At 50.2% G+C, this 25774-nt stretch overlaps 9 protein-coding genes across 9 annotated transcripts; 6 read left to right on the top strand and 3 right to left on the bottom strand.

The window, feature by feature from the left end:
- Window positions 1-221: 221 nt before the first annotated feature.
- On the top strand, window positions 222-4006 carry HO133_010126 (uncharacterized protein; the record flags this gene model as incomplete). Its single annotated transcript, XM_037300982.1, has 3 exons — window positions 222-1977; window positions 2027-2116; window positions 2172-4006. The coding sequence occupies 3 exons, from the start codon at window positions 222-224 to the stop codon at window positions 4004-4006; spliced, it is 3681 nt and encodes a 1226-aa protein (XP_037153799.1).
- A 425-nt stretch (window positions 4007-4431) lies between these two features.
- HO133_010125 (uncharacterized protein) lies at window positions 4432-5062 on the bottom strand (the record flags this gene model as incomplete). The annotated part of the gene is made up of 2 exons (XM_037300981.1): window positions 4432-4863; window positions 4922-5062. The coding sequence occupies 2 exons, from the start codon at window positions 5060-5062 to the stop codon at window positions 4432-4434; spliced, it is 573 nt and encodes a 190-aa protein (XP_037153798.1).
- A 1231-nt stretch (window positions 5063-6293) lies between these two features.
- Window positions 6294-8720, top strand: HO133_010124 (uncharacterized protein; the record flags this gene model as incomplete). Its single annotated transcript, XM_037300980.1, has 4 exons — window positions 6294-6728; window positions 6784-7148; window positions 7199-7627; window positions 7682-8720. 4 exons carry the CDS (start codon window positions 6294-6296, stop codon window positions 8718-8720), a joined length of 2268 nt encoding a protein of 755 aa, XP_037153797.1.
- Window positions 8721-9756: 1036 nt separating this feature from the next.
- On the top strand, window positions 9757-11724 carry HO133_010123 (uncharacterized protein; the record flags this gene model as incomplete). Its single annotated transcript, XM_037300979.1, has 4 exons — window positions 9757-10246; window positions 10299-10448; window positions 10498-10981; window positions 11148-11724. 4 exons carry the CDS (start codon window positions 9757-9759, stop codon window positions 11722-11724), a joined length of 1701 nt encoding a protein of 566 aa, XP_037153796.1.
- A 350-nt stretch (window positions 11725-12074) lies between these two features.
- Window positions 12075-13518, top strand: HO133_010122 (uncharacterized protein; the record flags this gene model as incomplete). The annotated part of the gene is made up of 3 exons (XM_037300978.1): window positions 12075-12329; window positions 12388-12519; window positions 12574-13518. The coding sequence occupies 3 exons, from the start codon at window positions 12075-12077 to the stop codon at window positions 13516-13518; spliced, it is 1332 nt and encodes a 443-aa protein (XP_037153795.1).
- Window positions 13519-13658: 140 nt separating this feature from the next.
- HO133_010121 (uncharacterized protein) lies at window positions 13659-14876 on the bottom strand (the record flags this gene model as incomplete). The annotated part of the gene is made up of 3 exons (XM_037300977.1): window positions 13659-13899; window positions 13958-14697; window positions 14757-14876. 3 exons carry the CDS (start codon window positions 14874-14876, stop codon window positions 13659-13661), a joined length of 1101 nt encoding a protein of 366 aa, XP_037153794.1.
- A 422-nt stretch (window positions 14877-15298) lies between these two features.
- On the top strand, window positions 15299-18402 carry HO133_010120 (uncharacterized protein; the record flags this gene model as incomplete). The annotated part of the gene is made up of 5 exons (XM_037300976.1): window positions 15299-15324; window positions 15414-15703; window positions 15766-17005; window positions 17053-17587; window positions 17638-18402. The coding sequence occupies 5 exons, from the start codon at window positions 15299-15301 to the stop codon at window positions 18400-18402; spliced, it is 2856 nt and encodes a 951-aa protein (XP_037153793.1).
- Window positions 18403-18449: 47 nt separating this feature from the next.
- Window positions 18450-21336, bottom strand: HO133_010119 (uncharacterized protein; the record flags this gene model as incomplete). Its single annotated transcript, XM_037300975.1, has 5 exons — window positions 18450-18453; window positions 18575-18991; window positions 19139-19285; window positions 19432-19815; window positions 20117-21336. The coding sequence occupies 5 exons, from the start codon at window positions 21334-21336 to the stop codon at window positions 18450-18452; spliced, it is 2172 nt and encodes a 723-aa protein (XP_037153792.1).
- A 1158-nt stretch (window positions 21337-22494) lies between these two features.
- Window positions 22495-25534, top strand: HO133_010118 (uncharacterized protein; the record flags this gene model as incomplete). Its single annotated transcript, XM_037300974.1, has 4 exons — window positions 22495-22706; window positions 22769-22916; window positions 23254-24312; window positions 24368-25534. The coding sequence occupies 4 exons, from the start codon at window positions 22495-22497 to the stop codon at window positions 25532-25534; spliced, it is 2586 nt and encodes an 861-aa protein (XP_037153791.1).
- Between the last annotated feature and the right edge of the window lie 240 nt (window positions 25535-25774).

The following is a 25774-nucleotide window of genomic DNA, read 5'->3' as shown; positions in this document are numbered from 1 at the left end:
ATTACCATCTCGACCAATTCATCGGGCCTGACACTATAGGCTTCTGGTCGGAGATCATCTCTAATAAATGTCGCCGTGATCAAAATCCAACAGCTTGAAATACAACTTGGGCCTGACCGCCTCACGCTGCAGCTTTGTATAGCAGATCGAGGAAGTGTACGGCTCACCAGCCAGAAATCCAGGTAGATTATACCCCCTCAACTACCGGTCCGTCAGCAAGGATGGCTATACCTCCCTTCCGCGTCAAAGCACTGTACGATTATTCTTCGAAGGAAGAAGATGACCTTAAATTTCCAAATGGTCAGGTCATACTCGTGACAGATGAGGAAGATGCCGACTGGTACTATGGGGAATATGAGGACAGTGCTGGCGACAAGCTGGAGGGATTGTTTCCCAAGAACTTCGTCAAGATTTTTGAGCCAGACATGCCGCCGCGGCCTACAAGATCGGGCAGATCAAAGAAAGACAACGATACTCCAGCACTAGTCAGTGAGGAGGCGAGGGTCCCCGCTGCTGAGGAACCTCGAGCAGTCCCAGCTCCTGCTCCATTTCCGAGTGCTATCATGCCCGAGCAGACTTTTGAGGAGCCCGAACCACCAGTATCTCAAGCTGCGAAAATAGAAACATACTCTATCCCAGCACAAAAGCCAGCTCCACTTGCAGCGCCGAAACCTGCGCCTGCGCCTGTCGCAGAAAAGCCAACGTCGGGCTCATTTCGAGACCGCATCAATGCCTTCAACAAATCTACAGCGCCCCCTCCGGCCCCCAATAAACCTAGTGGTTTGGGTGCGTCCGGGGGCTCGGGCTTCGTCAAGAAAGCTTTCGTTGCGCCTCCTCCAAGCAAGAATGCATACATTGCCCCACCTCGCGAACCCCCTCCGCAGAAAGTGTACAGAAGAGAGGAAGATCCCGAGATATTGGCTCAGGCATCGAACGACGTGGAGAACGAAGTGCAGGTACCTCAACCCCAAGTAGCTGCACCGGCAGAAGTCGAAGAAGACCAGCCGAAGCCCACAAGTCTAAAAGACAGAATTGCGTTACTGCAAAAACAACAGATGGAGCAAGCTGCACGACACGCAGAAGCCAGCCAAAAGAAAGAGAAGCCAAAGCGCCCCCCAAAGAAGCAAGTAGAGCCTCAAGAACCTGCTGCAGATGCAGACGATGATGTGGAAGCCGAACGTTTAGAGAGAACGAATAGTACCGAGACCACGGGCAAACGATCAGTCGAAGCCTCTCGCGATGCTTTTTCTTCAGGTGCACGCCATGCTAAGCCTTCCAAATCTCAGGAAGCTACTCCTGTGGCGAGCCCAACCGCTGTTGCCTCGCGAGGATTCATGAGCGATCCGAACGATGCCGACCAGTCTGGTATGGGAGATACAGAGGATGGTGAAGATCTTTCTACGGGTCGGGATGATAGCGATGATAATCCAAGGCGCAAGACTTCAATCCCGCTCCAGATACCTTCGCAAGCGCCGCTTCGAGAAGCAGACGTTGGGGACGAAGAGGACAACGCTGATGACGATGTCGCTGAGGAAGAGGAAGACGAGGACGTGGATCCGGAGGTAAAAAGAAGAATGGAGATTCGCGAGCGCATGGCCAAGATGAGCGGCGGTATGGGAATGGCAGGCATGTTTGGTCCACCAGGTGGCATGGCTCCTAGAGCCCCTGTGAAACGAGGGACGGCATCAAGCGAGAGAAACATTTCAGGCAACTCAGTGTCCGCGCAAGCTGATGATGGCTCGAACTCTAGAGCACCACCTGTGCCGATCATGCCTATGCCTAGCCTTCAAAAGGTTCGAAGCCCAGAGCAACATGGTGCTCAGCCAGAAGTAACTAAGGAAGAGGCGGACGAACCCAAATCTGTAATACAAGGACGAGAACCTGAGGATATGCCTGATATTGAGGATATAAAGGAGGAGCCCATCCCTACACCGAGGAGATCTGTGGAGCGACCTTCACCTCCACCTGTGCCCCAAGGTAAGCTCTCGCTTGTTGACGTGCTCTAGAATTTTCTGACGTCTTTCAGATCGCCCTGTTCCTGCTCCGCCCGGCAAAAGTAGAGGAGCTCCTCCTCCTTTGCCTAGCGAGCGACCGGTCCCGCCCCCCCCTAGCGAAGGTGAGTACTGTACATAAAGGCCATCACAAGGATCGATAGTTGACTCCTTCTATAGCGAGTCTCGTATCCAGACCCCCTCCAAGCCAGCCAATGTCGCCGAGCGAGGGTTCCGAGTCTGACGATGAGATGTCCTTACACAAAAGAAACTCGCTGAGATTACATCCTGGGACTGACAGCTCCCGACCTATTAGTCGAGAGGATCTTCCTCCCGTCCATTCTGCCGGTTCTCCGCCAACTTTGCCAAGTCGACATGTGGTGCCTCAATCTGGCCCATCTGACTATACAGGACGAAGTCCACCAACGCAATCAGTGGAGATGTCTCCTATATTACCAAAACCTCCTGCAGACCCTTCGAAGAGAAGCAGTCGAGTCCCACCTATACCAGGGTCGAATCCCGCAATGTCATCTGCACCTCAAAACCGAGCACCGCCGCCGCCACCTCCTACCAACGCTCCTCCGATGAGAGCTGCGACTGGAGATTCCAGAATTCCATCTTTGGTTCCCAGAACTCAAGCGCCCGAAGAGAGTGATGAAGAGGTTACTGAGTATGAAGGTGATTATGACACCGACATGGCCTCTGGTGCGACCCACAAGGATGCGCTCAAGTCGCACGCACGAGTCTCGAGTCTCGATGACGATTCGATGACGGAAGAAGCAAGTCTACACCATTCCGGACTTCCTTCTCTCGGCCCGACCCCACCAGCAATACCTCGTGCTGTTCCACCTCCGCCGCCCAGCCAGCCTTCGAGACACAATCGGCAGTCCTCCGATATGCCTAGAGGCGCGCCACCCCCACCCCCACCGCCCAAGGAGCAAACATATGAAGATGAAAACGATTATTACGACGCATACAAACCCCCTACGTCCGGACAACGTGGTGTGGATAGCAGGTACGAGATGGAAGGCCCAACAACACCAAGATTTGAAGAACCGGAAGCCATATTTCAGGCATCTCCACCTCAGCGGGCTGTGCCCGCGTTCTCAGGGCAAAGCACGTCACAGTACCCTTCTTCGCCCAACATGGCCGCCCCAGGGAGATCCGGGCCACGGCAGTCGACTGAAATTCAACGGACTAGCACTAGTATTCGGAGGTCAACCGATGCTTCTAGACCCTCTGGCGAACAAGGCTTTATAGCTGGGGACGCCGACCTGGGTCACAATAGCCAATGGTGGGCACGGCCTGATAATCCTCCTCCAATATTCCAGAATCGTCGAGATCTCATCTTCGAGATTGAAGAGACCAGCACGACGAGGCGAGGCGGCAAACAAGCTGTGACAAAGATGGTTTATATTCTATTCATGGACTATTCGCAAACCGTAATCACAGCGCAATTCGAAGCCAAGGATCCAGTAAACGCTATTTTGGAGCAACGTCACGAGCCCCCTCCTCAAAGTCTGCGGCAAGATCAACTCGAAAACGCTCACATGAGGCTCGGTTCTCGGATTGCAGAAGCCGCAAATGCCAAGAAAGAAACGACGGTTGGTGACGGCTCTCCCCATGCATTGGTCCTCGATCTTCTGTCTGCCCTTCCAGAAGCTCTACTGCCTGTTGGTGTGCGTGCATATGGTGCCAATGTCTATGCAAATCTGGCAAATGCTTCTGTAAGGCAACTTGATGAGATACGACCAGGGGACATCGTTACCTTCCGAAACGCTAAGTTTCAAGGCCACCGTGGGCCTATGCATTCGAAATACAGTGTTGAAGTAGGAAAGCCCGACCACGTCGGTGTGGTGATTGACTGGGATGGAACCAAGAAGAAAGTACGAGCTTGGGAGCAGGGTAGGGAGAGCAAGAAAGTCAAGCCGGAAAGCTTCAAGTTTGGTGACCTACGGAGTGGTGAAGTGAAGGTTTGGCGTGTCATGGCAAGAAATTGGGTTGGGTGGAATTGAGACCAGATCAACCATAAACCTCTATTACATAACTCGAACCAAGCCATTTGAGACGATTATATCTCGTTCAGCATAGCATGAAGTTATGGAAACATTGTTCCTCTCTACGCTCGTTGCTACCGTTGACGTGTCCCTCAAAGTACACTATGGTGCTACATTGAGCAGATATACACCGGCTCCCTGCCTCTTTCGATGAATGTCAACGGCTGGGTCTCATATGTCAATCGCTTTGCCACATCACCTACCGCCCATCAGAGCAGACAGGATTGCACAGCAAGTGGTCTGAGGCATGTTTTGGATGAGAAACCCGCACACTGAGCTTGCTCGATTTAGTTTCAGCTCCCGACGAGCCTTTTGGAGGAGATGCATCAAAGGGGTAAAAAGCCAAGCCACTGCACAACACAACGCCTGTGTCTTCCACACGATTATCTAAAAGCAAAAATGACCCTCTCCAACGGCTGCCTCTCCGTCTCCCAAGCCAACCAGTCACTCCTTGTCGTAGGGAGTAGCCCCATGCCATTCACCTTCCACACCCCCAATGCCAGCGCCACACAATTCATCAGCACGTAGCACGCCTTGACCACCCATAGCTGCTTCCTCGTCCCCTCGGATTCAAAGCGCCTGAACACTTCATTCGTTGTAAAGATGCCGGTGATCGGGTTTTTGAACAGCATGAAGACCATCATTATGCTGAAGATCTGCAGCGAGTTGCCGGACATGTACATCATGATTGCGTTCATGGGTAAGGCTTTGGCCGGCGCGAGGGCGAGTTCCCAGGACTTTTTCAGCTTGAGCGTGTCGGTTTCGGCGGTGCTGGGGGGTTTGCGGGCTGGGGTTTTGGACGAGGCGGCATTGCGCTGCGCATGTCGTTAGTCAAAGGTATGAGGAGATGGAATGAGAGCGGAAGGGTTGTACCTTGCCGCTGCTGGCTTCAGTGTAGCCTGGTGGATTGGTAACGTGGGTGTTGTTCGCTTTGCGCCGGGGAGGAGAGTTGAGGTTTATGACCCATTTGGGAGGTGGTGGTGGAAGATGTTTTGGTTGGGATTCTTGTGCCATGATGGCTGGTACTTGTTCGGATGAAGGATGAAGAGAAGACAGTGAATGCTTGGCGAGACTTGGGGTCATAGCAGTCATTTATGAATTGCAAATTAAATAAGAATGCTTGGCAAAGCTGATTCAGCTCCGCCTCCGACTTTTTGTTAGCGTTATTCATAGAAAATTGTAGAGAACGTACTTGCCACTCTTGCAATAGCCACTGTCGTCTGCTACCTCAGTTGGACATTCGTGATACCGAAGATAGTGGGTATACACGCTTTTTCTGGTGTTTTGCCTCTGACTTAGGCGTGTAATAGCCACATCGCCAGCCCTTGCTCCGGACGCGACGCCATCATTCAGAAAGGATCCCTCTGTACGCCAGCGTGCCCAACTCTTGCTCGAATCCCATTGGCGACCTGAAGCCGTTTCTGAAGCATGCAATCGATGTTAGTGGCTGTGATAGATTTGCGGTGGAGCATTTCAAGCAGAGCACTGCAGGCTATATATTTGACGGCGAAATTGAGGCATTTGAACGAGATTTGGAGCATTTGACTATGGAGATAACAGAGTAGTTACAATGAAATACTACGTAATATCAATCAAAATCCTCCACCTTCTCTATGACCTTCTCCCTGACCTAATCGTTCCAGAGCATAAGCATGCTGGTAAGTCGGAGTGGGCTGGTACAAGAGTGGCAAGTACGTTCTCTACAATTTTCTATGAATGGCGCTAACAAAAAGTCGGAGGCGGAGCTGAATCAGCTTTGCCAAGCATTCTTATTTAATTTGCAATTCATAAATCACCGGCATGAATTTGGATGAGCCTGTCAGCCCTACCCGCTACTGCCAAATAGGGAATTGATTGAGCATGTTCTGCTCGCTTGTGTTTCTGCGTCCTCCGTCTCATGCCGTTGAAATTCATAATCTGATGCTGCGCGAAGAGAACCCATTCCCATAATCTGGTTGATGGTTACATAAAGCTGGAAGACATATAGGAGTTATAAGATTGGATTTGCTGCACCTCCATTCCCCAAGGTGTTCACGATGGCCGCCAGCGGAGGAGATGCAAAACTGTTTGCAAGAGTAGGTGCTGTCAAGATGGTCCATATAATAATGATCAGGAACGGCTATACCTCTGTCGCTCTTTCCTTTGATGTTTACCTTTGATCTTTCTTCTGTCTGATTTCCGAAATGTGTCCGTCCCAAGTCACCACTCTACACATATTGTTTCCCCCCTCCTTCCATCCATAGCCATGTTCTTAGCCATCCACATAGGGAACGAGGCTCGATACGTGCCTCGCCCTGCCAATAGAACCGATTCTGCACCTTTGCTTAAAACGTCGCCGGATCTCGCTGACAAAATTTTCATCAAGGGGAAAGTTGCGGAGCTGCGATTGGAGCTCAACAGCGGTGGTAAGAAGGACAAGAACCACTCTGCTAAGAAGATCGCCCTCAAAAAGATCGTGGCCAACATGACCATGAGCAACAACGACATGGTAGCTCTGTTCCCTGATGTTGTTGGTTGTATGCAGATTCCAAGCTTGGAGATTAAGAAGATGTATGCGTCTAAACTTACTCGGACGAGCAATCATGGCGCTGACAAACTGTATAGGTGCTTTCTCTTTTTGGTCAATTATGCTCGCATAAAGCCAGACGTGGCTATGAAAGCTCTGCCTGTCCTTGTGCTCGTAAGCTCTACTTTCTAAGGCGCCAATGGTGCACGCTCTGACGAAAGCTGTCTAGGATATGGAGGACTCAAACCCACTGATACGAGCGCTCGCTCTCCGAACTATGTCTTATATTCATGTCCGCGAATTTGTCGAAGCTACTGTTCCACCTCTCAAAGGGCTGTTGAAAGACCCAGACCCTTATGTGCGGAAGACGGCAGCTTTTTGTGTAGCCAAGCTTTACGATCACGACAAGAACCTTGTGGAAGCATCAGACTTGATAGACAGACTTAATGGCATGCTAAGAGATGACAATCCCACCGTCGTTTCAAGCGCGCTGGCGGCGTTGATGGACATTTGGGAGAGGAGTGAGACCATCAAACTTACTATTGACTATGCCAGTGCTTCAAAGATCGTACAGATCTTGCCGGACTGCTCAGAGTATACTCTGCATTCCCTACCTGGTTTATCCGAAGCTAACGACGGTGCAGATGGGGCCAAACATATATATTAGAAGCTCTAATGTCATACGTACCGCAAGATACTTCCGAAGCACTTCTTCTGGCTGAAAGAGTCACTCCTCGACTTTCACATTCGAATTCAGCTGTTGTACTAACGTGTACCCGAGTCATCCTCTATCTCATGAACTACATCGCTGATGAGAAGCAAATATCTGGTCTGTGTCGGAAGCTGTCTCCACCACTGGTTACGCTGCTGGCGAAAGGGCCCGAGATCCAGTACCTCGCTTTACGAAACGCCTTATTGATACTTCAGCGGAGACCAGAAGTATTGAGGAACGATATTCGGGTCTTCTTTTGTAAATACAATGATCCCATCTATGTCAAGGTCACAAAGCTGGAATTGATCTTCATGTTGGCAACGGAGAAGAACATCCGAGAGGTTCTAACTGAGCTGCGAGAGTATGGATTCCCTACTCGAAAGTCTCACATTGCCTACCGCTGACATCTTCTGAGATACGCCACTGAGATCGACGTGCACTTTGTTCGAAAATCAGTACGCGCGATTGGCAAATTGGCCATCAAGATCGAGCCGGCAGCGCAAGACTGTATCGATTCACTTCTTGAGCTTGTGGCCACCAAGGTTTCCTACATTGTGCAAGAGGCGACAGTTGTAATAAAAAACATATTCAGGAAGTACCCGAACAGATATGAGTCCATCATTTCAATACTTTGCGAGAACCTAGACTCCCTCGACGAACCTGAGGCCAAGGCAGCCATGATCTGGGTGATAGGTGAATACGCTGATCGAATCGAGAATTCGGACGTTCTGCTGGATGATTTCCTCTATTCCTTTGCGGACGAATCGGTGGAGGTGCAGCTTGCATTGCTTACAGCCACTGTCAAACTTTTTATACAACGACCTACGAAGGGGCAAGACCTGGTGCCCAAGGTCCTGAAATGGGCGACTGAAGAGACTGACAATCCTGATCTCCGAGATCGCGGATATATGTATTGGCGATTGCTCTCTACAGATCCAACACTTGCAAAGCAGGTGGTCATGGGTCCTAAGCCGGCAATCACCGCCGAGTCAGAGAAGCTGGACCCTGCAACCCTGGAAGAAATGTGCCTTAACGTTGGTACGCTCGCCACCGTTTACCTTAAGCCCGTGCAACAGGTATTCCGAAATGCGCGACAAAGAAGGCTCATTGATAGTCCGGCTTTACAGAAGCATACTTTGCCCACCGTGATCGCGATGGAAGCACACAAGTCCTTACCTTCGGTCATGAACGGTTCTGAGCTACCACCTTCGACACGAAACGGAGGCGAGGCTAACAGAGCAAATCTCTCGGCTGCCATCGATGCTGCGGATGTCTACTTCCAGAGCCTTAATACTAACATGGGTTCTATGGAACTTGGAGGAGATGAGGGCTTTGGAGGCAGTCCCACGGCAGGCGCAGCTGGAGAACGACAGTACGTTGTAAATCAAAACAATCCTCAGCAGGTGTATCAGCCGCAGATCGGAGGAGAGAATGGTGATTTGCTGCTTCTGTAGCCCGATTCGGGTTTGACCGACCGACAAGAAATCCATGGCTAGAGCCGTCTGGATGCTTTACGTTCGAAGTTGAATTGTTCTGGTGGTCAAGAACACTTGTATGATTTGTTAAGAAACCCGGGACTCCATTGTCTACAATAACAGAGCAACTACTGGCCTTCTCTATCCAATCCTCTTCCCTACTGTCCCAGTACTTGATCCTCACATCTATCTTCATCACTTCTCCCCCTCTTTCATCAACTAGCTTGATACCGAGGTTTGGCTTCAATTTCTACCACTGGTGTCGGTGGATAAATTAGATGTCTACGGATCATGAATGCCAAGCGCCATACGGAGGTCTGCACCAAAAGTCCTGCACCATGCCAAGAAAAGGGCCCAGATGTCGGATATCGCCCCACCTCAAGGGTTGCCTGGACAATGCCCTTTGAATTGTGTCGGAATTGCACCTGACCTCAGCCTACTCTAGGGCTCAAGGACCCCATAGCGCCCACAAGGATGCCTAAAAATTGCGCTCCCGAAAAGCTGGTTCTAGGGTTCCTACTGCAGGGTAAGATTAGCCTTCCGAAAGTAGGGTTAGGGCTATCACTAGCGCGGGTGCAGATCTTTTGGTGCAGACCTCCGTACAGCGTACATTAGAGTACAGCGTACCGTAGATAAGGCCTAATGGCGCTAGGGCTCCTTAAAACCCTACCTAAGGTACTGGGACCCTGTATGACTGGACATGATTTTCAGTTAGGGATGACTTTTTGCCGGTAGCTCTCGTGGTTGAGTGGCAATTAGCACCACCCTAGTTCCAGAGCCAGCACGGTAGAGCTATGTTTCCATGCCGGAAATATAGAATATACCGGTATTTTCGGCGATAGTATCAAAAAGAAACGTCACTTGCATTAGCCCACTCACTACGAGTACCTTTTCCTTCAATATATAAAAAGCCTGGGGGCATCTATCTTCCAATCATGTATCAACGCAGTATTTTCTCATCGCTACCCTGGATACGGTCACTGAAGATTTCGTTCAGTAGGAAATCATCAGGAGAATGACACCCTCCGCACGCAATCCAAATGACGGTGTAATTGCCATTATCGAGGAAAAAACTCAGTCCTCAGAATCGAAACATGGAGATTTTGCTGCCGAATCAGTAGCTCCACAGGAGCTAGACGGGCATGTCATTGACAGCGAGGCAGTCCCACCTGCGGAAGATGCATCTGCCGAGAGAGCCACTGAGGACCTCGAAGCTCTGCATCAAGCACCCTCGGGACCAGCATACTCCGTTTTCAGCCATCGCCAGAGGACATTCATAGTCTTCATGGTGGCCTGTGCAGGCTTCTTCTCTCCATTATCGGCCAATATATACTTTCCGGCTCTTAACGCTTTATCGCGAGACCTCAAAGTCTCAAATGAGCTCATCAATCTGACCTTGACGTCTTATATGATCTTTCAGGGGCTGGCGCCTACGGTGTTTGGGGACTTGGCCGATATGACTGGCAGAAGACCCGCATATGTAATAGGGTTCATTATATACATTGGTAGGGGTTTGCACCCTCCAGTCCCATGGGTTCTTGCTGACGCCTCAGCTAGGCGCAAATATTGGGCTTGCTTTGCAGAACAATTACGCCGCTTTGCTTGTATTACGGTGCTTGCAGAGCACTGGTAGCAGTGGAACTGTGGCACTAGGCAATGGGGTTGTCGCAGACGTTTCTTCGAGTGGGGAGAGGGGCAAGTTTATGGGTACGTTTGTTTTCGTGTGGTTGCCCAGACAGTGACTGATCTTGCTTAGGAATCGCTCAATTCGGCCCTATGGCGGCGCCAGCTTTAGCCCCGGTCATTGGTGGAATCCTGACCCAATTCCTAGGCTGGAGGTGGCTTTTCTGGTTCTTGACGATCTTAGCTGTCGTTTACTTGATTCCTCTTCTCATTACTTTTCCGGAGACTGGTCGAAATGTCGTCGGCAATGGCTCAATTCCGCCTCCAGGGTGGAACATGTCTTTGCTCAACTACCTGAAAACTCGCAAGATTGAGCATAACGATGCTCTGAATCGGACCGTCTCGCGTCAAGAAATGAAAGCAGCGCAGGCGGAGCTCGCTAGAAAGAGAAAGCTCCGGTGGCCCAACCCCTTGAAGACTATTTATATAATTTTGGAGAAAGACGTTGGTCTGCTGTTGTTATATAATTCTTTGGTTTACACAGCGTTCTACGACGTAACCGCCAGCTTGCCTAGTCAATTTGCCGAAATCTACGGATTTAACGAGTTGCAAATCGGGTTCGTTCCCTTACCTCATAGGCAGCTTGTACATGTGCTAAAATTGTATCAGGTTAAGTTTTATTCCGTTTGGAGTTGGATGTTCAGTGTGAGTTATGTTCTCCGAGCCATTTGTTCCTGGTTCATACTGCATCAAAAGAGGCATTCTAACTCCGAAGGCGTGTAGAGCATCTATACTTTTTGGCCGCCTTATGGACATGAATTACAAGCGAGTAGCCAAAAGTGCTGGCTTCCGTATTGACATCAAAAGGGGCGACGACATGCGGAATTTTCCTCTCGAAAAGGCACGTATCCAGGTGTTTATAATCCCCCTTTATTTTGGTATCGCAGCGATTTTGTGCTGGGGATGGGTTCTCGAGCGGAATGCGCCCCTAGCCGCTCCACTAGTCCTATCGTTCATCATTGGTTTGTGTCTGACTGGATCATTCAACGTCATGAGTACAATGTTAGTCGATTTATACCCATTGAGCCCCGCGACGGCTACGGCAGCAAACAATTTGGTACGGTGTTTGATGGGCGCTGCTGGTACTGCTGTTATCATCCAAATGATTAACCGTATGGGAAGAGGGTGGTGCTTTACTTTCATTGCTGCGATAATTTTCTTCACCAGTCCTTTGTTGTGGGCTGAGCTGAAGTGGGGACCTAAGTGGAGAGAGCAAAGAAGGGTGAGGGTGGAGAAGCTAGAGGAAGAGAAGGAGGCAAGAAAGGCAGAAACTGAGATTGGTCAGGAAGATGTCATTTAAAGGATCAGTTACTATTTTTGGGCATTTGTACACACATAGCGTATCGTGTCTTTATATACCCTAGATTGAGCAAATTTTAGTCCTTTCACCTCCTTATATGTCGTCGGCTTGCCGGGGTGAAAGGAGGATAGAAATTTATTTGGAAGGCAATTCGACGAGATTGTTGCGTCACTCTATAGCCTCCGTCGACCAAGATCCAGTAGAGAGGGATGATGCGCTACATCTTCACTCCCTTCACCATCTTTGCTTTGGGATACTTGGGTAAGATATGTAGAAGGAGCGAGTGATGTTTGGAATCTGCAGACTACAAGATAATTTAAAGTCTTGCGCGCGCCTACTCACCGCCAAATATGTCCCCAAACTCGACCTCTTCACAAGGCAACAAACCTTTGACCAGATTATCCAACATCAAAGGCCATATCAATATGGAGGGGTGCAATCCTACCGTCTTCCACGATGACATCGTACCGCTGGCGCCAGAAGACCCGCTATTCGGGCTAATGGCTGCCTATAAAAAAGATGACTTTGATAAGAAGGTTGATTTGGGTATTGGAGCTTACCGTGACAACAACGCACAACCATGGGTACTTCCTGTTGTCAAGAAGGTAAGTCCTATCTAACGGCAGGGAGACCAGAATCTACTCGGGCTCACCATTCTCTCAGGCGGAGGAATTACTTCGCAAGGACCCCAAGCTCAATCACGAATATCTGCCAATCGCTGGTCTTGCCGACTTCACCGCGGCAGCACAAAAGCTCATCCTGGGAGCAGATAGCCCCGCCATAGAGGACAAGCGGGTACATCTCTGGACTCAACCTCCGCCAGCATTGGGCTAATTACGCTCGTCGCAGGTTGTGTCCCTACAAACTATTTCCGGGACCGGTGCTGTCCACCTAGGAGGCCTCTTCCTCGCACACTTCTACCCTCGAAACCCCAAACAGCTCTACTTCTCCTCTCCAACGTGGGCCAATCACAATCAGATCTTCTCCAACGTCAAGCTCCCAACCAAGTCATACCCCTATTTCTCACCTCTTACAAAGGGTCTCGACTTTGATGGCATGCGTTCTACGATTGAGAAAGCTCCTGAAGGCAGCATCATTCTTCTACATGCTTGTGCGCATAACCCTACTGGTGTTGATCCGACTCGAGATCAGTGGAAGGAAATTGCAAAGGTGATACGAGCAAAGAACCATTTCCCCTTCTTCGATTGCGCATACCAGGGCTTTGCGTCCGGTGACCTCGAGAATGACGCTTGGGCTGTCCGCTATTTCGTCTCCGAGGGATTCGAGCTCTGCATTGCCCAGTCCTTTGCCAAGAATTTCGGTCTTTACGCCGAACGGACTGGTGTTTTCCACTTTGTCACGGGCGCTGGTCCAGATGCTCAGCGCACGATCGCCCGCATAGGTTCTCAGCTCACCCTCCTACAACGCAGCGAGATCAGTAACCCACCTGCTTATGGGGCTCGCGTAGCCAGTCTTGTTCTGAACGACCCGGAGTTGTTCAAGGAATGGCAAGCCAATCTGCGGACTATGGCTGGCCGTATTATCGACATGCGAAAAGCATTAAGATCGAAGTTGGAGGAATTGAACGGGAAAGAGGGCAGCTGGAAGCATATCACGGATCAGATTGGCATGTTCAGCTTCACAGGCTTGACTGAGAAGCAGGCAGTGAAGGTCAAGGATGATGCACATGTCTACATGACGAAGAATGGGAGGATCAGTATGGCAGGGCTGAACACGGGCAATGTCGACTACACGGCCAAGGCCATCGATAAGGTCGTGAGGGAGACAGAGTAATGGCGGAAGTTCTTTCAAGATGAGACCGATCGGGAAGAGCTGCATATAGATGGAGTCGACTCCGGGTATCACTGCTCTCTGTCCATACAACGCTCCCCTTGCTCCATGAGTATAGATAGACCTTAAGCAATTGCACGCTCCTAGAATATCAAGTCCCATGTCACCAAGAACCCACACAATCCACAACTAGCCCAAAATACCATTCTGGCAGTACTCTTTCTCTCCGTTGCCTTTTTAAGCTCTTTGTTCCCACTACCAACGTTCTCCGTTGTAGAAAACGAGTCGGACACCAATTGAGATATATTGGCGGTCTGTACGTCAAGGTTCTGGACGAGGCTAGTTTGCAACTCGGAGATCTCAAGCATGGAACGTTCAGCTGTCCTGCGAAGTGATAGTGGGTTAGAATAGAATAACGAAGAAAGGGATGGAGAGTACCAACCGAACCTGATCCAACGTATCTTCATACTGCTTCAACATATCCTGATTCTCTCGCGCAAACAACTGCAGTTGTTCCGGACTCAACTGTTGCTCGATTTCCATCCGACTCTCATCCTCAACCATCCCTCCGCCACCCCTATACTCACTCTTTTCCTTCCCCGCACGCCCATCCATCCCCTCACCGCCACCTCCACTCATCCCAACCCCTTCCAAGCCTTCCCCAGCACCCACACTCCCTTTCACTTTATACAACACACTCCTTCCCCTCTCCACCTCTCTTTCCAGCCGCCTCTCCATCATGGCCCTCTGCACCTCCCCCACCCCTTCCAATTCCCTCCCTAGATACCACAACACGCTATCCCTATGCGTAGCAAGAACTTCCCTCCGCGCCTCTTCAACTACCTGCTCGGGGCTCTTATCCCCGCCGCTGGCTCCGGCCGCCCAGCGCCCTAGCACACCTTTGGCGTACTTTTTGGAAGAAATGCGTGACTCAGTGTCCCGGCGGATTTCTTCGGCGGAGGCAAGTTGCCGGATACTGGCGTTCAGGTCGCGGAGGACGGTTTTTGAACTCGCGTCTATGGCGTCACGGGCGGAGGCGGAGAGGTAGGTGGTTTCTTGCGAGGGGCCATTGCGGAGGCGTGAGGATGGGGGATGGGCGGCGCGGCGGGGTGGGGGGGAGGTCGAGAGGTAGGCTTGGCGGATCGAGAGGAGGTAGGTGTGTAGAGAGAGGATGTGGGAGTTCTAAGGAAGGGGGCTTAGTAGGATGGAAGGGTATTTGGGGGCATTTAGGGGAAGGGTACTATTCTGTATGCTTCTTTGAGGAATTCATCGCGGGTGGTGGAGCGGGTGAGAGGGTGCTGGTTGCAGTGGGTATTGTGTCTTTGGAGGAACTCGTTGAGGGTGGGGGTTATGTTGGACATTGAAGGTGTTTGCGAATTGCTGGCAACACTGGCATGGTTCTGCAGGAGAAGTGAAAAGCGAAGTAACCCTAGTCTAACCCTAAGTACATTATCTTATCTATCGGCAGCCCTTTAGGGCTTAGCTTGTCAGAACACTTAACGCGGCGGCCTTCGCGACTGCCCTGGGACGCGATTGTGCATTAAGTCGATTGAATCGTCAAATTCGAGTGTCCAAGCATAATAGGCCGATCAACATCGTCGCCGGTCTGGCTACTCATCCTATCTCGAGGCTGCGTATCTCTATACCTTCCTTCAGATCATTCTCTCCGCCACCCTCATTCTACCCCGTCCTGGCCTTCACCAAGTCTTTCCATCGTCGACGAGGCAGCATACAACATCAGATTCGTCCGATCACGGCGACGACTTACTTTCCTGAGCCAACTATGCCACCAAAACAAGCTACTTTGGGGTATGTCAAATCGGGGCAGCAGACCTTAGGGTGCATGCTCCTTGTTATCACCAATTCGCACACTCACTAATGCGTATCCGTCGGATTAGAAAGTTCTTCGCACGCCCTGCTGGCTCCTCACCAAAGCCTCAACAGTCGAAGCTGGCTTTTCAGAAGCCGCACACGACAAAGGCTGTCAAAGACGAGCATGAGGAAGTAGACGGGGTCGTGAAAGCAGAAGATCGTGAAGAAGCAGATGCTGTGAAAAATGATGCCTCCGATGAAGATATCAACATGGACAGCAGGTCTGAGGTGCATCAGTCAGCTATGGATACCAAGCAAGAAGACCCAGACATGAACGGCATGGAGAAAGTAAATTCTGCGCTAGCCAACGGCAAAGGTGAGTCGTCCATGTAGACTGTTCGCCTCGAGCCAAATCACTAACAGCAGGGCATTGAGTAGACCATACCGGCCATACCACAGCTGAAGTTTCGTCTCTGCCACGCAGATCGACCCCATTAAAACGTAGTAAGAATGAACTAGAAGACCCACAGGACGAGGACGAGGATGATGAAGAGCCGGTGAGAAAGCGTTCAAGGCGGGAGAATACTAGGGAACAATTTGGGCACGCAACAAGGCAACCAACAGCTGAAACCGACAAAGAACCTCCGAAGCCGAAGGCGAAAGCTGCTGCCCCGAAAGCTGCCCAAGCGAAGAATGAGTCGAGGCCATCATCCAAGAAAACAGAAAACACCTCCGAAACGGCAAAAGCTGCTGATGCAAACAAAGCAAAGGGGCCTCGGATAGAGACAGGACATGCTCCTGCAAAAGACGCCGGAAAAGAATCAGAAAATGATGTTTCTGACGAAGTTTCCTCAGAAGTAGAAGACGAAGAAGCCGAGTCTGACGAAGAGGACAAGCCTGAAGTCGCTGCTAAAGCTCGGGAGAAAGTCCAGTCAACACTCAAGAGCAGTGCAAAAGACCCCTATCCCAATTGGAAGCCCGGGGAGCCGGTCCCATATGCAGCATTATGTACTACTTTCTCATTGATCGAAATGACTACAAAACGGCTCATAATTTCAGCACACTGCTCTCTGTTTCTTCGTCAGGTCCTACGGCTTACACCTCAAGATCTCTTACCTACTGTGCAGCTCATGATCAATAAGCTTGCTGCTGATTATGCTGGCATTGAGCTTGGTATTGGAGAATCGCTGATCATGAAAGCTATTGGTGAGACCACCGGAAGGAGTTTGCAGGTCATTAAGGCCGACCAGAACGAGATCGGAGATCTAGGTCTTGTTGCCGCAAAGAGTCGCTCGAATCAGCCTACGATGTTCAAACCAAAACCTTTGACGGTACGAGAAGTTCTTAAAGGTCTGATGGGAATCGCTACAGTCTCAGGCGACGGCTCTCAAGGGAGAAAGATCGCTGGTATCAAAAAATTACTAGCTGCAGCGGACGCTTCATTGGCAGGCAAGCGCAGCAAAGGGATCGACATCACGAAGGACAAAGGCGGAGCGAGTGAAGCTAAATTCATAGTACGATTCTTGGAAGGCAAGTTGAGGCTCGGGCTAGCAGAGAGGACGGTACTTGTCGGTCTCGCGCACGCTATGGTCATTCACGAGACCGACAAGAAGGGGGACAAGCTACCAAGCAGCGAAAAGCTGGCGGAAGGAGAGGCAATTCTGAAGACAGTCTATAGGTGAGATGTAACAGGGGCGATGCTTTCCTCTGCTAATAGACTTCCAGCGAACTACCAAGTTACGAAGTCATCGTTCCTGCAATGGTTGAACACGGCATTTTCCACTTGCGCGACAACTGCAAACTACAGCCCGGTGTGCCCTTGAAGCCAATGTTAGCAAAACCTACGAAGTCTATCACCGAAGTCCTTGACCGGTTTGAAGGCAAGAACTTCACCTGTGAATATAAGTATGACGGAGAGCGCGCCCAGATTCACTACGTTGCTGGAGACTCGCCCCAACAATACACAAGCAGTGTGCCAGGGTCTGGTAAATCGGCCAAAGGTCTTTCTGCTATCTTCTCACGGAATTCGGAAGATCTTTCGAAGAAGTATCCTGACATTTTAGCGAAGCTAGACTCATGGATCAAAAAGAAGACCAAAAGCTTCGTACTGGACTGTGAGACCGTGGCATGGGATCTTGTCGAGAAGAAAGTTCTCCCGTTCCAGCAATTAATGACAAGAAAGCGCAAGGATGTCAAAGCCGAGGACGTAAAAGTCAAGGTCTGCGTCTTTGCCTTTGACATGCTCTTCTATAACGGAGAGGTGAGTCATGAGCTTCCCGTCCGTGAATGCTATGTGCTGATCATTGAAAGGCTATCGTCCAAAAGTCTCTGCGCGAGCGAAGAGAGCTTCTACATCAGGCTTTCCAGGAGGTCGAGGGCGAATTCTCTTTCGCCCAACATGGCAATACCGACAATCTCGAGGAGATCCAAACGCTGCTTGACGAGAGCGTCAAAGCATCCTGTGAAGGACTCATGGTCAAGATGCTTGATACCGACGAGAGTGGCTACGAGCCCAGTAAGCGAAGTCGTAATTGGCTCAAAGTGAAAAAGGACTACCTCTCCGGCATTGGCGATTCTCTGGATCTCGTCGTTCTGGGCGCATACTTTGGCAAGGGCAAGCGTACGTCAGTATATGGCGCTTTCCTGCTAGCTTGCTACAACTCCTCAAAAGAGTCTTACGAAACAGTCTGCAACATAGGCACCGGTTTTTCAGAAGCCATACTCGAAGAGCTTCATACGAAATTAAAGGACCACACCATTGACAGACCAAAACCCTTCTACTCACACAGCACGGTGGCCAAGGACCAGCCAGACGTCTGGTTTGAGCCGCGCTTCGTGTGGGAGGTTAAGACTGCAGACCTCACACTTAGCCCGAGGTACAAAGCTGGGGCCGATGCGCTGGGTGATAGTAGTCATAAGGGGATCAGCCTGAGGTTTCCGAGATTCATCAAGGAGAGAGATGATAAAAGGGCTGATGAGGCGACGGGGAGTAGGATGGTGGTTGAGATGTATCAGAAGCAGGAAAGCGTGGGTAAGAATAAAGGGCCGAGTGTTGATGACGATTTCGAGTACTGATATCGAATGCGTGATGGCGGAAGAGACGAAGTACGCTTATGGCTGTTCTAGCTATGTACGTATTAGTCGTTACATACCTTATACTTCCATTATCCACGATTATCCAAAGAAGCTTGCTTTATCCAAATACAACTGCATCCCAAATCTGTCCAAGAGTTTTTAGCCAGTACACCTATCCCAAGGTTCTTGGTAGGCCAATCCCATCCCCTCGAAAACCCTTCTCTCTGCTTCCTTCCAGTCCCGACACCTGGTCGTCCTATCTCCCCATCCCTCCAAGTCTACCCATTTCCCCGTACCTCTTTGGCGTACGCCACTACTGTCGAACTTCCAGCCCTTCACATGTTTCGCGTACCGTCTCAAATCCCTCTGGAACGTCGTCCCAGACGTCCATCCCGCTACTCCGCAGCCTACAGTACGCCACGGACTGATGATAATATCAACCCGGCGGTGCGGATTGGGATTCTTGGCTTTCGGGTTGGCTTTCAGATCGGCGGTTCTGGTGGGCCAGTTGGGATTCTGCCATACCAATAGAGCTTTGTCCAGGGTGTCAAAGCCGTGGCCACCAAGGGAGGCGCTGCTAATGGGTAGACTTGATAATTTCGGAGTCAGCATTACTCTTTTGGGAAAGGAACTTGAGTCGCGAGGCACGCCTTAGAAGCAGATAACTTTGAGACACGTCTGAGGACTCATAAGACAGCATGAATGGGGGAACATTGCCCCGGAAATGATAACATACGGTTCTTGATTGCGTTTGGTGTTTGTGAGATTCAAAGTCAGGGTGTGAGTGATCCAACCCTCTTTTTCTAGAGACTTAACCACTTTGTCAACGAGGTTGTAGGTCATTGCTTCGTTCTGGTGAGAGAGGATTAGGTCCACGTCTCCGCTGGAAGTTCTCCATTCAGTAACATCCTTTTCGAGTTCCAAATTGAGTTATAAGACAGTTACGGGAGTCATGGTACTCCCGCAACGTGTCTTGCCACCCAGATTCGGTTATAAAATAGGAAAAAAAGAGCTGGGGATTCTATTTACCATTCGGACTTGCCGCGTCGATACCCACCAACAATTATGGAAACAATGTCTTTGTCGGTGACCAGGCAGGCGTGTCTGGTGATGGTTTCTGCAATTGATTCTACCTCAGCGCGAGAGATTTTGAGCATCAATTCGTCATAGTATTTAAGACCAATCTGCTGGACACGAGACAGCGATTTCCACCCGTATTCTATGACGTCGTTGAGGTCTCGCCAGCCTTTGTCGTAGTAGAACTCTCGGGCTGTTTTGGCGCCCACACCCCAGATCTCGTAGAACTCGCGGAGGACTTTGAGGGCGGGGTCGGCTTCTAGGTCGGCAACTGCTTGGAGTTTGCCATTGCTGGCTTGGTATTCGTGGAAGAGGTGGGCAATCTTCTGGTCGCAGCTTACGCAAAGTTCGGAGTCAGCATTGCTTAGTCGAGGTAGGTAATGGAGTTGCAAGACAGGTCTCGGGGGTTAGAAAGGATGTCTTGCGGCTCAATTTGAATACCATATGGAAAAGATCAGCTCCAAAATGTACGTACCTGCGCACAATTCGGAGTCAGCGTTGCTTCTCAAAGGCAGAACTCAGACTCGCAAAGAGTCCTTGAGTGTTGTCAGTACAAAGAGCTGTTTGCTCGGAAGGCATGTCTTGCAACTCGGAAGTCGGCACTGAAAAGGAAGAAACCACTCAGAAATGTACGAACCTAGGTAGTGCAAGGATTTCTCGAGTGCTCTGAATTGGATAAGGGTATGCCGCAAGGGACGCAATGCTGCTGCTGTAAGCTCGAACGCCAATTTCATCCAGCGTCAATAGACGAGCTAGCTTGATCTCTTTTAACAAGCAAATGAACGCCTGGTTGGGGGATATCAGCGGCGTAGCTCGCTCACAGGCATAGATTTTCTTCTCTCGAACCCAATCTGGCATCCGTGGGAGGGCGCTGCTGGCTGCTTCATCGTGCTCCGAGGTTGTTTGATGCAGAAGGCGAGTAGGTCGTGTGATATGCTGCCTGGGTTGTTGGCTGGCAGCCTGAGTTGAAGACGAAAAGCTCTTGCCGACAAAGTCTTTGTTCGCGGCGGCTTCGATGCGATCCCGCTTTATGTACCGGTTGATTGATGGTTTGGGGTCGGCATTCGCGCGCTCGATGATTCCACTCGGATCTCCTTTCCTGATGTAATTACTCTTGTTGCCTGTAAAGGGTTTCAATCCATTGGCTTTCATAGTGGCTGGGCGATTCATTGCAGGCTCTTCAGGGGTAATAAGTGTTCCAGTGTATATCGTGTAGGATTCCAACGGAAGTACTTTCCCAGCGCTGAGTGATTCATTGAGCCAATCAAGTTTGATAACTTTCACTTTGTCGGTAAAAGACCCTAGGAAAATCGGTGGTGGAGGGATATCTTTTGCCGCCATAGAGTTCGGTGAGGACGCATCGGATGATGTGGACACTCGAGATAGAGAGAGCTGTGACATTGGCTTGGTGCTCGCATCTGCTTCGTCCGTTGTTTCGGAAGACGTGGATGAGTCGTCGATGACTAGGTCCACCTTTCGCTGTGAGAATTCATCACTCCTATCCCCAACTTTTCTCCGTTTCTTTGCCGGAGCTCTACCTTCTGGGCCTCGGGGAGAGGTAGGTTTTTCTGCGCTTGGTGTGTCCTCTGTGTCTTCTACACGAACCCCTTTCCATTGCAGCTCAGATTTGGCACGTCTCGCTTTGGAGATGTTTCCAAGGACGATGTTTGCTTCTTTGATATCATATGTCAGAGATGCACCACCATGACTCAGGGCATCTTCAGCTTCGTGTTGCTCCTTGATGGAAAGATGTGCTGCAAGCACATAGACAGAAGGCAAGCCGCTAAAATCGAGCTTAAGAACTGGATTATGCTCATCAGGGTCAATGGTGGCAATGGAGGACCGGCTGTCATCCATATCGCCTTGAGGTTTGAAATGCATCAAACAGCTGCTGGATTACGTCGAAATTATTTACGATATGAAAGTTACAACCTTGGAACATGTTGCGAGATGAGAATCGGTATTTTAAGAAAAAGGGGAAATGGAGAAAAGGACAACGAATGACAAGTGCACCGACGTTGGCTATATACTAGAGGAAAGAATCGAATGAAAGTGGAAATGAAATTGAAAAAACCGAATATTTACGAAAGTCTTGAGATTTAAAATGTCACTAGTACTTTACTGGACGTCATTCATCGGTATTTAAAATTTGTAGTATGTATATTTAGACTAGCTTCATCCGATATAGTGCTAAATATCTCAACCACCACAGAAGTCTTGGCTCCTGGCACCGCTTGAGAACAGAGGATAGTATTTGGAGGCAAAAACAGGGCCTGCTTAGCCATTGCAGATGACCGGCGCCTCATATTCAGTCGCGTGTACACACTGCTAAATTTCTGAATCACATCGTAAACCATGATCAATAGCAAGCCTGACTTCCCATCTCTCACGGGAGGCACATCTGTGCAACTCCTTCTACTACTGTCCGGCAAAGGAAGTCGCAATGGTCACAGCCAGTCTTTTACCAAAGAGAAGGGCAGGGCGAGGGAGAATGGAGGATCTCATGACCACGACCTTCCAGTCTCCTTCACCCAGAAATTCGCTTATCGTTCTCCCCTCCTGTTCTCATTCTGTCGTCCTTCACAAACCAGCCATGGGAGCCACACGAATTTAAATATGCGGAGAAAAGGGCGGTAGACAGTAGCAATCCCAATCTCGTCCGACTGGAGCACTTGTTGTGGAGGCGATACGAGATCTTCCCTGGAGTTTGGAAGTACAGGTACCGCATAGGGCACCACGATTGGCTGATTTTCGACCACCATGCTGAGGTAAGGGATTCCACATGCGGAGTCATGAGCACAAATTGATGTGCTTTTCGCAGAGATAGATACTTCAGGCGAAGAGTTCAATGTCCTCAGGGTCGAGAAAGAGGGCCCCGCAATCCTTCAGTCACCCGCAGTACTTTCGATCTTTGGGAGCGAGATATCCTCAAGCCAGGGGTCTCACCAAATATCATCTTTGGATTAGGTTCACTGTCCTGACAGAGTACCACGGATGGTCCCTTAGACCCTTTGGATGTCCGACATCGAAGGGGTTCCTCTCCATTTCCCCTCGGCGATTCCTTTTGGTTGTCAGCTGCCAATGTTGCAGAAGAAGGTTACGATCCATTTCGTAATCCCCAAATTGGATGAAGAGCAACAGTTGCTCGTTTACCAAACATGGAAGCGATCAAGCAGAGTTAGCGGTCTTTCGGGTGGCGAGGCCTCTGTTGAGTCCAAAGATCAGGAGTGCTTCTTTACGAGCTGTTTGCGAGAAACCCATAGCTTGGATCTGTATCCTCTTCACCAAGGTATCCAGTCAATTTCCCAACTCGTGACAAGAACAACATCGCCCAATTGGAAGGTTTCAGATGCTATGGGGACGTTGGACCTGCCTTAGTCGTTGTCCGGACTCTGAGAGATCAAAGAACTGTAGCGCTCAAGCAGCAATCAAACGAAGTGTGCGGGTTCAGACTTTAGTGGGGCGAAAAGTTGGTTGTGTTGTCTGATGAGGGTCATCGCGCCGCGGTGATAGACTCGTTAGCACCGATTTTCAAAATGTAAACAACAACATTGCCGCTCCTATTCACATCCTACCTCATCATTTTCTCATATCCTTTTTACACTTCGATAGTAACATTCTTCTATCACTGTAAACCTACAAGAGGCTTTGTCCATCTTCTTTCGGCCTCCTTTCCAGCCCGCAATTTTGATACAGCGAATTTCTCTCTCATGTTCCGAAGACTCCTTTCGTTTTAAGTCCCAAGCTTCTTTATGCAACATTTTTCGTCTACAGGTTGACCTGAAAGCTTTTGCGATGCCCGACCAGGATAAGCCCAGCGTGAAGCCACCAGGTGTCATACCGAGGAAACCTGTGGTGCCAGGTCCTAACTCATGGGCCCAGTCGCAACAGGAGCAGCAGCGATCCTCAAGCGGTGAGCAATCAGAGGTTGGACGAGTCACGAACAGGGATAAGTATGAACATAAGCCGATGCCGCCACCACCAGCAGACTCCTCGCCTCACAACAAACACCTACAGGCTAAGGCATACATAGAACCAGCTATACCTTTGGTGAATCCGGCACCAAAACTGCAGAGCCAGCAGAAGCGAGCAGTGACAGACCCAATCGCACCGAAGCCCCTATTCGCAGGCAGAAAGCTCAGTGTTGCTAAGCTACGCAAGAAGTACTCCTTTTCAAAAGCAGGAGACGATGTTCCGGTGGCCGAGGCGATGCCTACAGACCAATCCTCTCCCGCTGTTCGGCTCTCTTCTGAGAAAGCAGCAGAGGTCTTAGGACTGTATCCGCCCCCAGAGAACAAGCCTGATACGCCTCCAGCCTCCGCACTTCCAGCGCCAGTGCTTGACTCTTTCCGCCCATCATCTGACTCAGTAGAAAGAACGGCTAGCCCAGCGCGGCAAGTTCAATCAACACCTGTGCCTACGCGCCGCTACTTAAGAGAGAATGACCTACCAACGCCAACAACTACAGAGGCTCCCGTTGCTCCCAAACTGCAGGCGAACGAAGAACCACAGAGTCAGGACAAAGATCCAAAGAAAGCAGAAAACGGTGTGTCTACACCTGGAATGCTCCACCCTCCTAGACTTGGGAGATACGGCAATGTGGGCGAAGTCGGATTGGTGGAGTCAAATCGGATGCACAGGGTCGAGAGCTACAGAGGCGTTATAGAAAACGCAGAGTCTTCCGTGGGCAACAATGAACAGGTGTATGCGGGCTCGACGGGAGTCCTGTCGCAATCAAGCATGACTCAGGGTCTGAACACTGGAGATCTTCTGCCACCTGTTATCTACTCGCCAAGCAATTACGGCGGAGTCTGGGAGAACGATCCTGCTGTTGTCAGTATTTGAGGAAGCTCAATCCACAGATCGGTGAAATACTGACTATGTCCAGGGCTATTCACTTCCCCCTTTTAGCCCCATGCCGAACGGGCTCCCGCCGAGTAACGGGATAGACGGGAATGATCCGTCCGACAACTGTGGGATGCCTCTCATGCCTAACGAGCCTATGAATGGTTACAGCAATAGCAAACATACAGATTTTCATCCATTTGCAAGTTTCGAAGCAAACACAAATCAAAATCCAAACACAGATCGCTCATCGGAATTTTACCGTCCATTGCCGTCCGCCAACTCGTGGGTCTCCGGCAACTCCTTCACATCCACCAATGCGCCTTTGTCGGCTCTCTTGCCCCCTAGCTGGCCCAATCATCACAGCAGTAATTCCGTCCCATCACCACCTCACAACCAACATGATTACCAACGTCCGGGGTCAATGTCGGCTGCCATGGCTCGATTAGAGCTCACACTGCACCACCACATCGATAGCACCGCTGGGTCATTGTCAAGGTTGATCACTGATAAGCATGATAGAATCATGGACCAGACAATCAGGCGATTGGAGAATCTAGAGGAGACGGTGAGCAAAGGATTCCGTCATCTCAAAGCCGACTTCAAAGATATCAGGAAGGATATCGATGATTTGAAAGAGGAATTCAAGGATGTCGTGAAGGGCAGTGACAGTGTCCAGGAACTATTCAAAGGAATGGACGGAAAGCTCAAGGCATTGGAGAAGAGTGTCGAAAGGCACAGTTGCAACTGTCAGCTCGCCGTTGCAGAACGGAGCCCCAGTGAGCCTGAGAGCGAACCACAACAGGAAGCCGCATCGCATCGGCGAACTGAAAGTGCACATGGTGCTTTGGGTCACGGCGAGCAACGTCAACAATATCGAAGCGGTGCCAGTCGCTCGTCGACCAGCGCTCGTCAAAGCGGAAACAGTAACAGAGTTCATCGTTCCAATACAGTCAACAAGCAGCTCGGCAACAGGACGAGTGACGAAACTGATACAAGGAGGGAGTACTTTGCGGAGCTAGGAGCAGCTAGAGGTCCCATGCCAGATCTGAGGGATCACCCAGCATATTCAGGCATGCAACAGGACCAAAGCCAGATATACGGGCACGATCAACATAGCATACCATCAGTCTTACATGGCTTACCATATGAGCCCCCGTCTCTCAGTGACGGTCGCTGGTATCAGCAAGCTTATGGTCAGAATCAATAGATACGAAAGGCCTACGCGCAATACGAGCGGAGCGAGATACAGTGGTATGTTGAAGCTTTGAGAGGTGGATTTGAGAGTGATGATTCGATGTGGGAGGCCATGCTCCAGAATAAAGGACTTCAGTAGAAGGCTTGCAGTTAGGGTTCAACCTGCAAATGGTAGCTGGTGGTAACATAAACCACGTAAAGTACATTTGGCACTAGGTTAGTAAAAGCAGTAAATTACAGGGTTCGATTTTCC

Source organism: Letharia lupina, assembly GCF_014066315.1.
Source record: "Letharia lupina isolate WasteWater1 chromosome Unknown contig_8, whole genome shotgun sequence".
Taxonomy (NCBI): domain Eukaryota; kingdom Fungi; phylum Ascomycota; class Lecanoromycetes; order Lecanorales; family Parmeliaceae; genus Letharia; species Letharia lupina.
The sequence above is the reverse complement of the archived record's forward strand: the minus strand, read 5'-3'. Positions and strand labels throughout refer to the sequence as shown.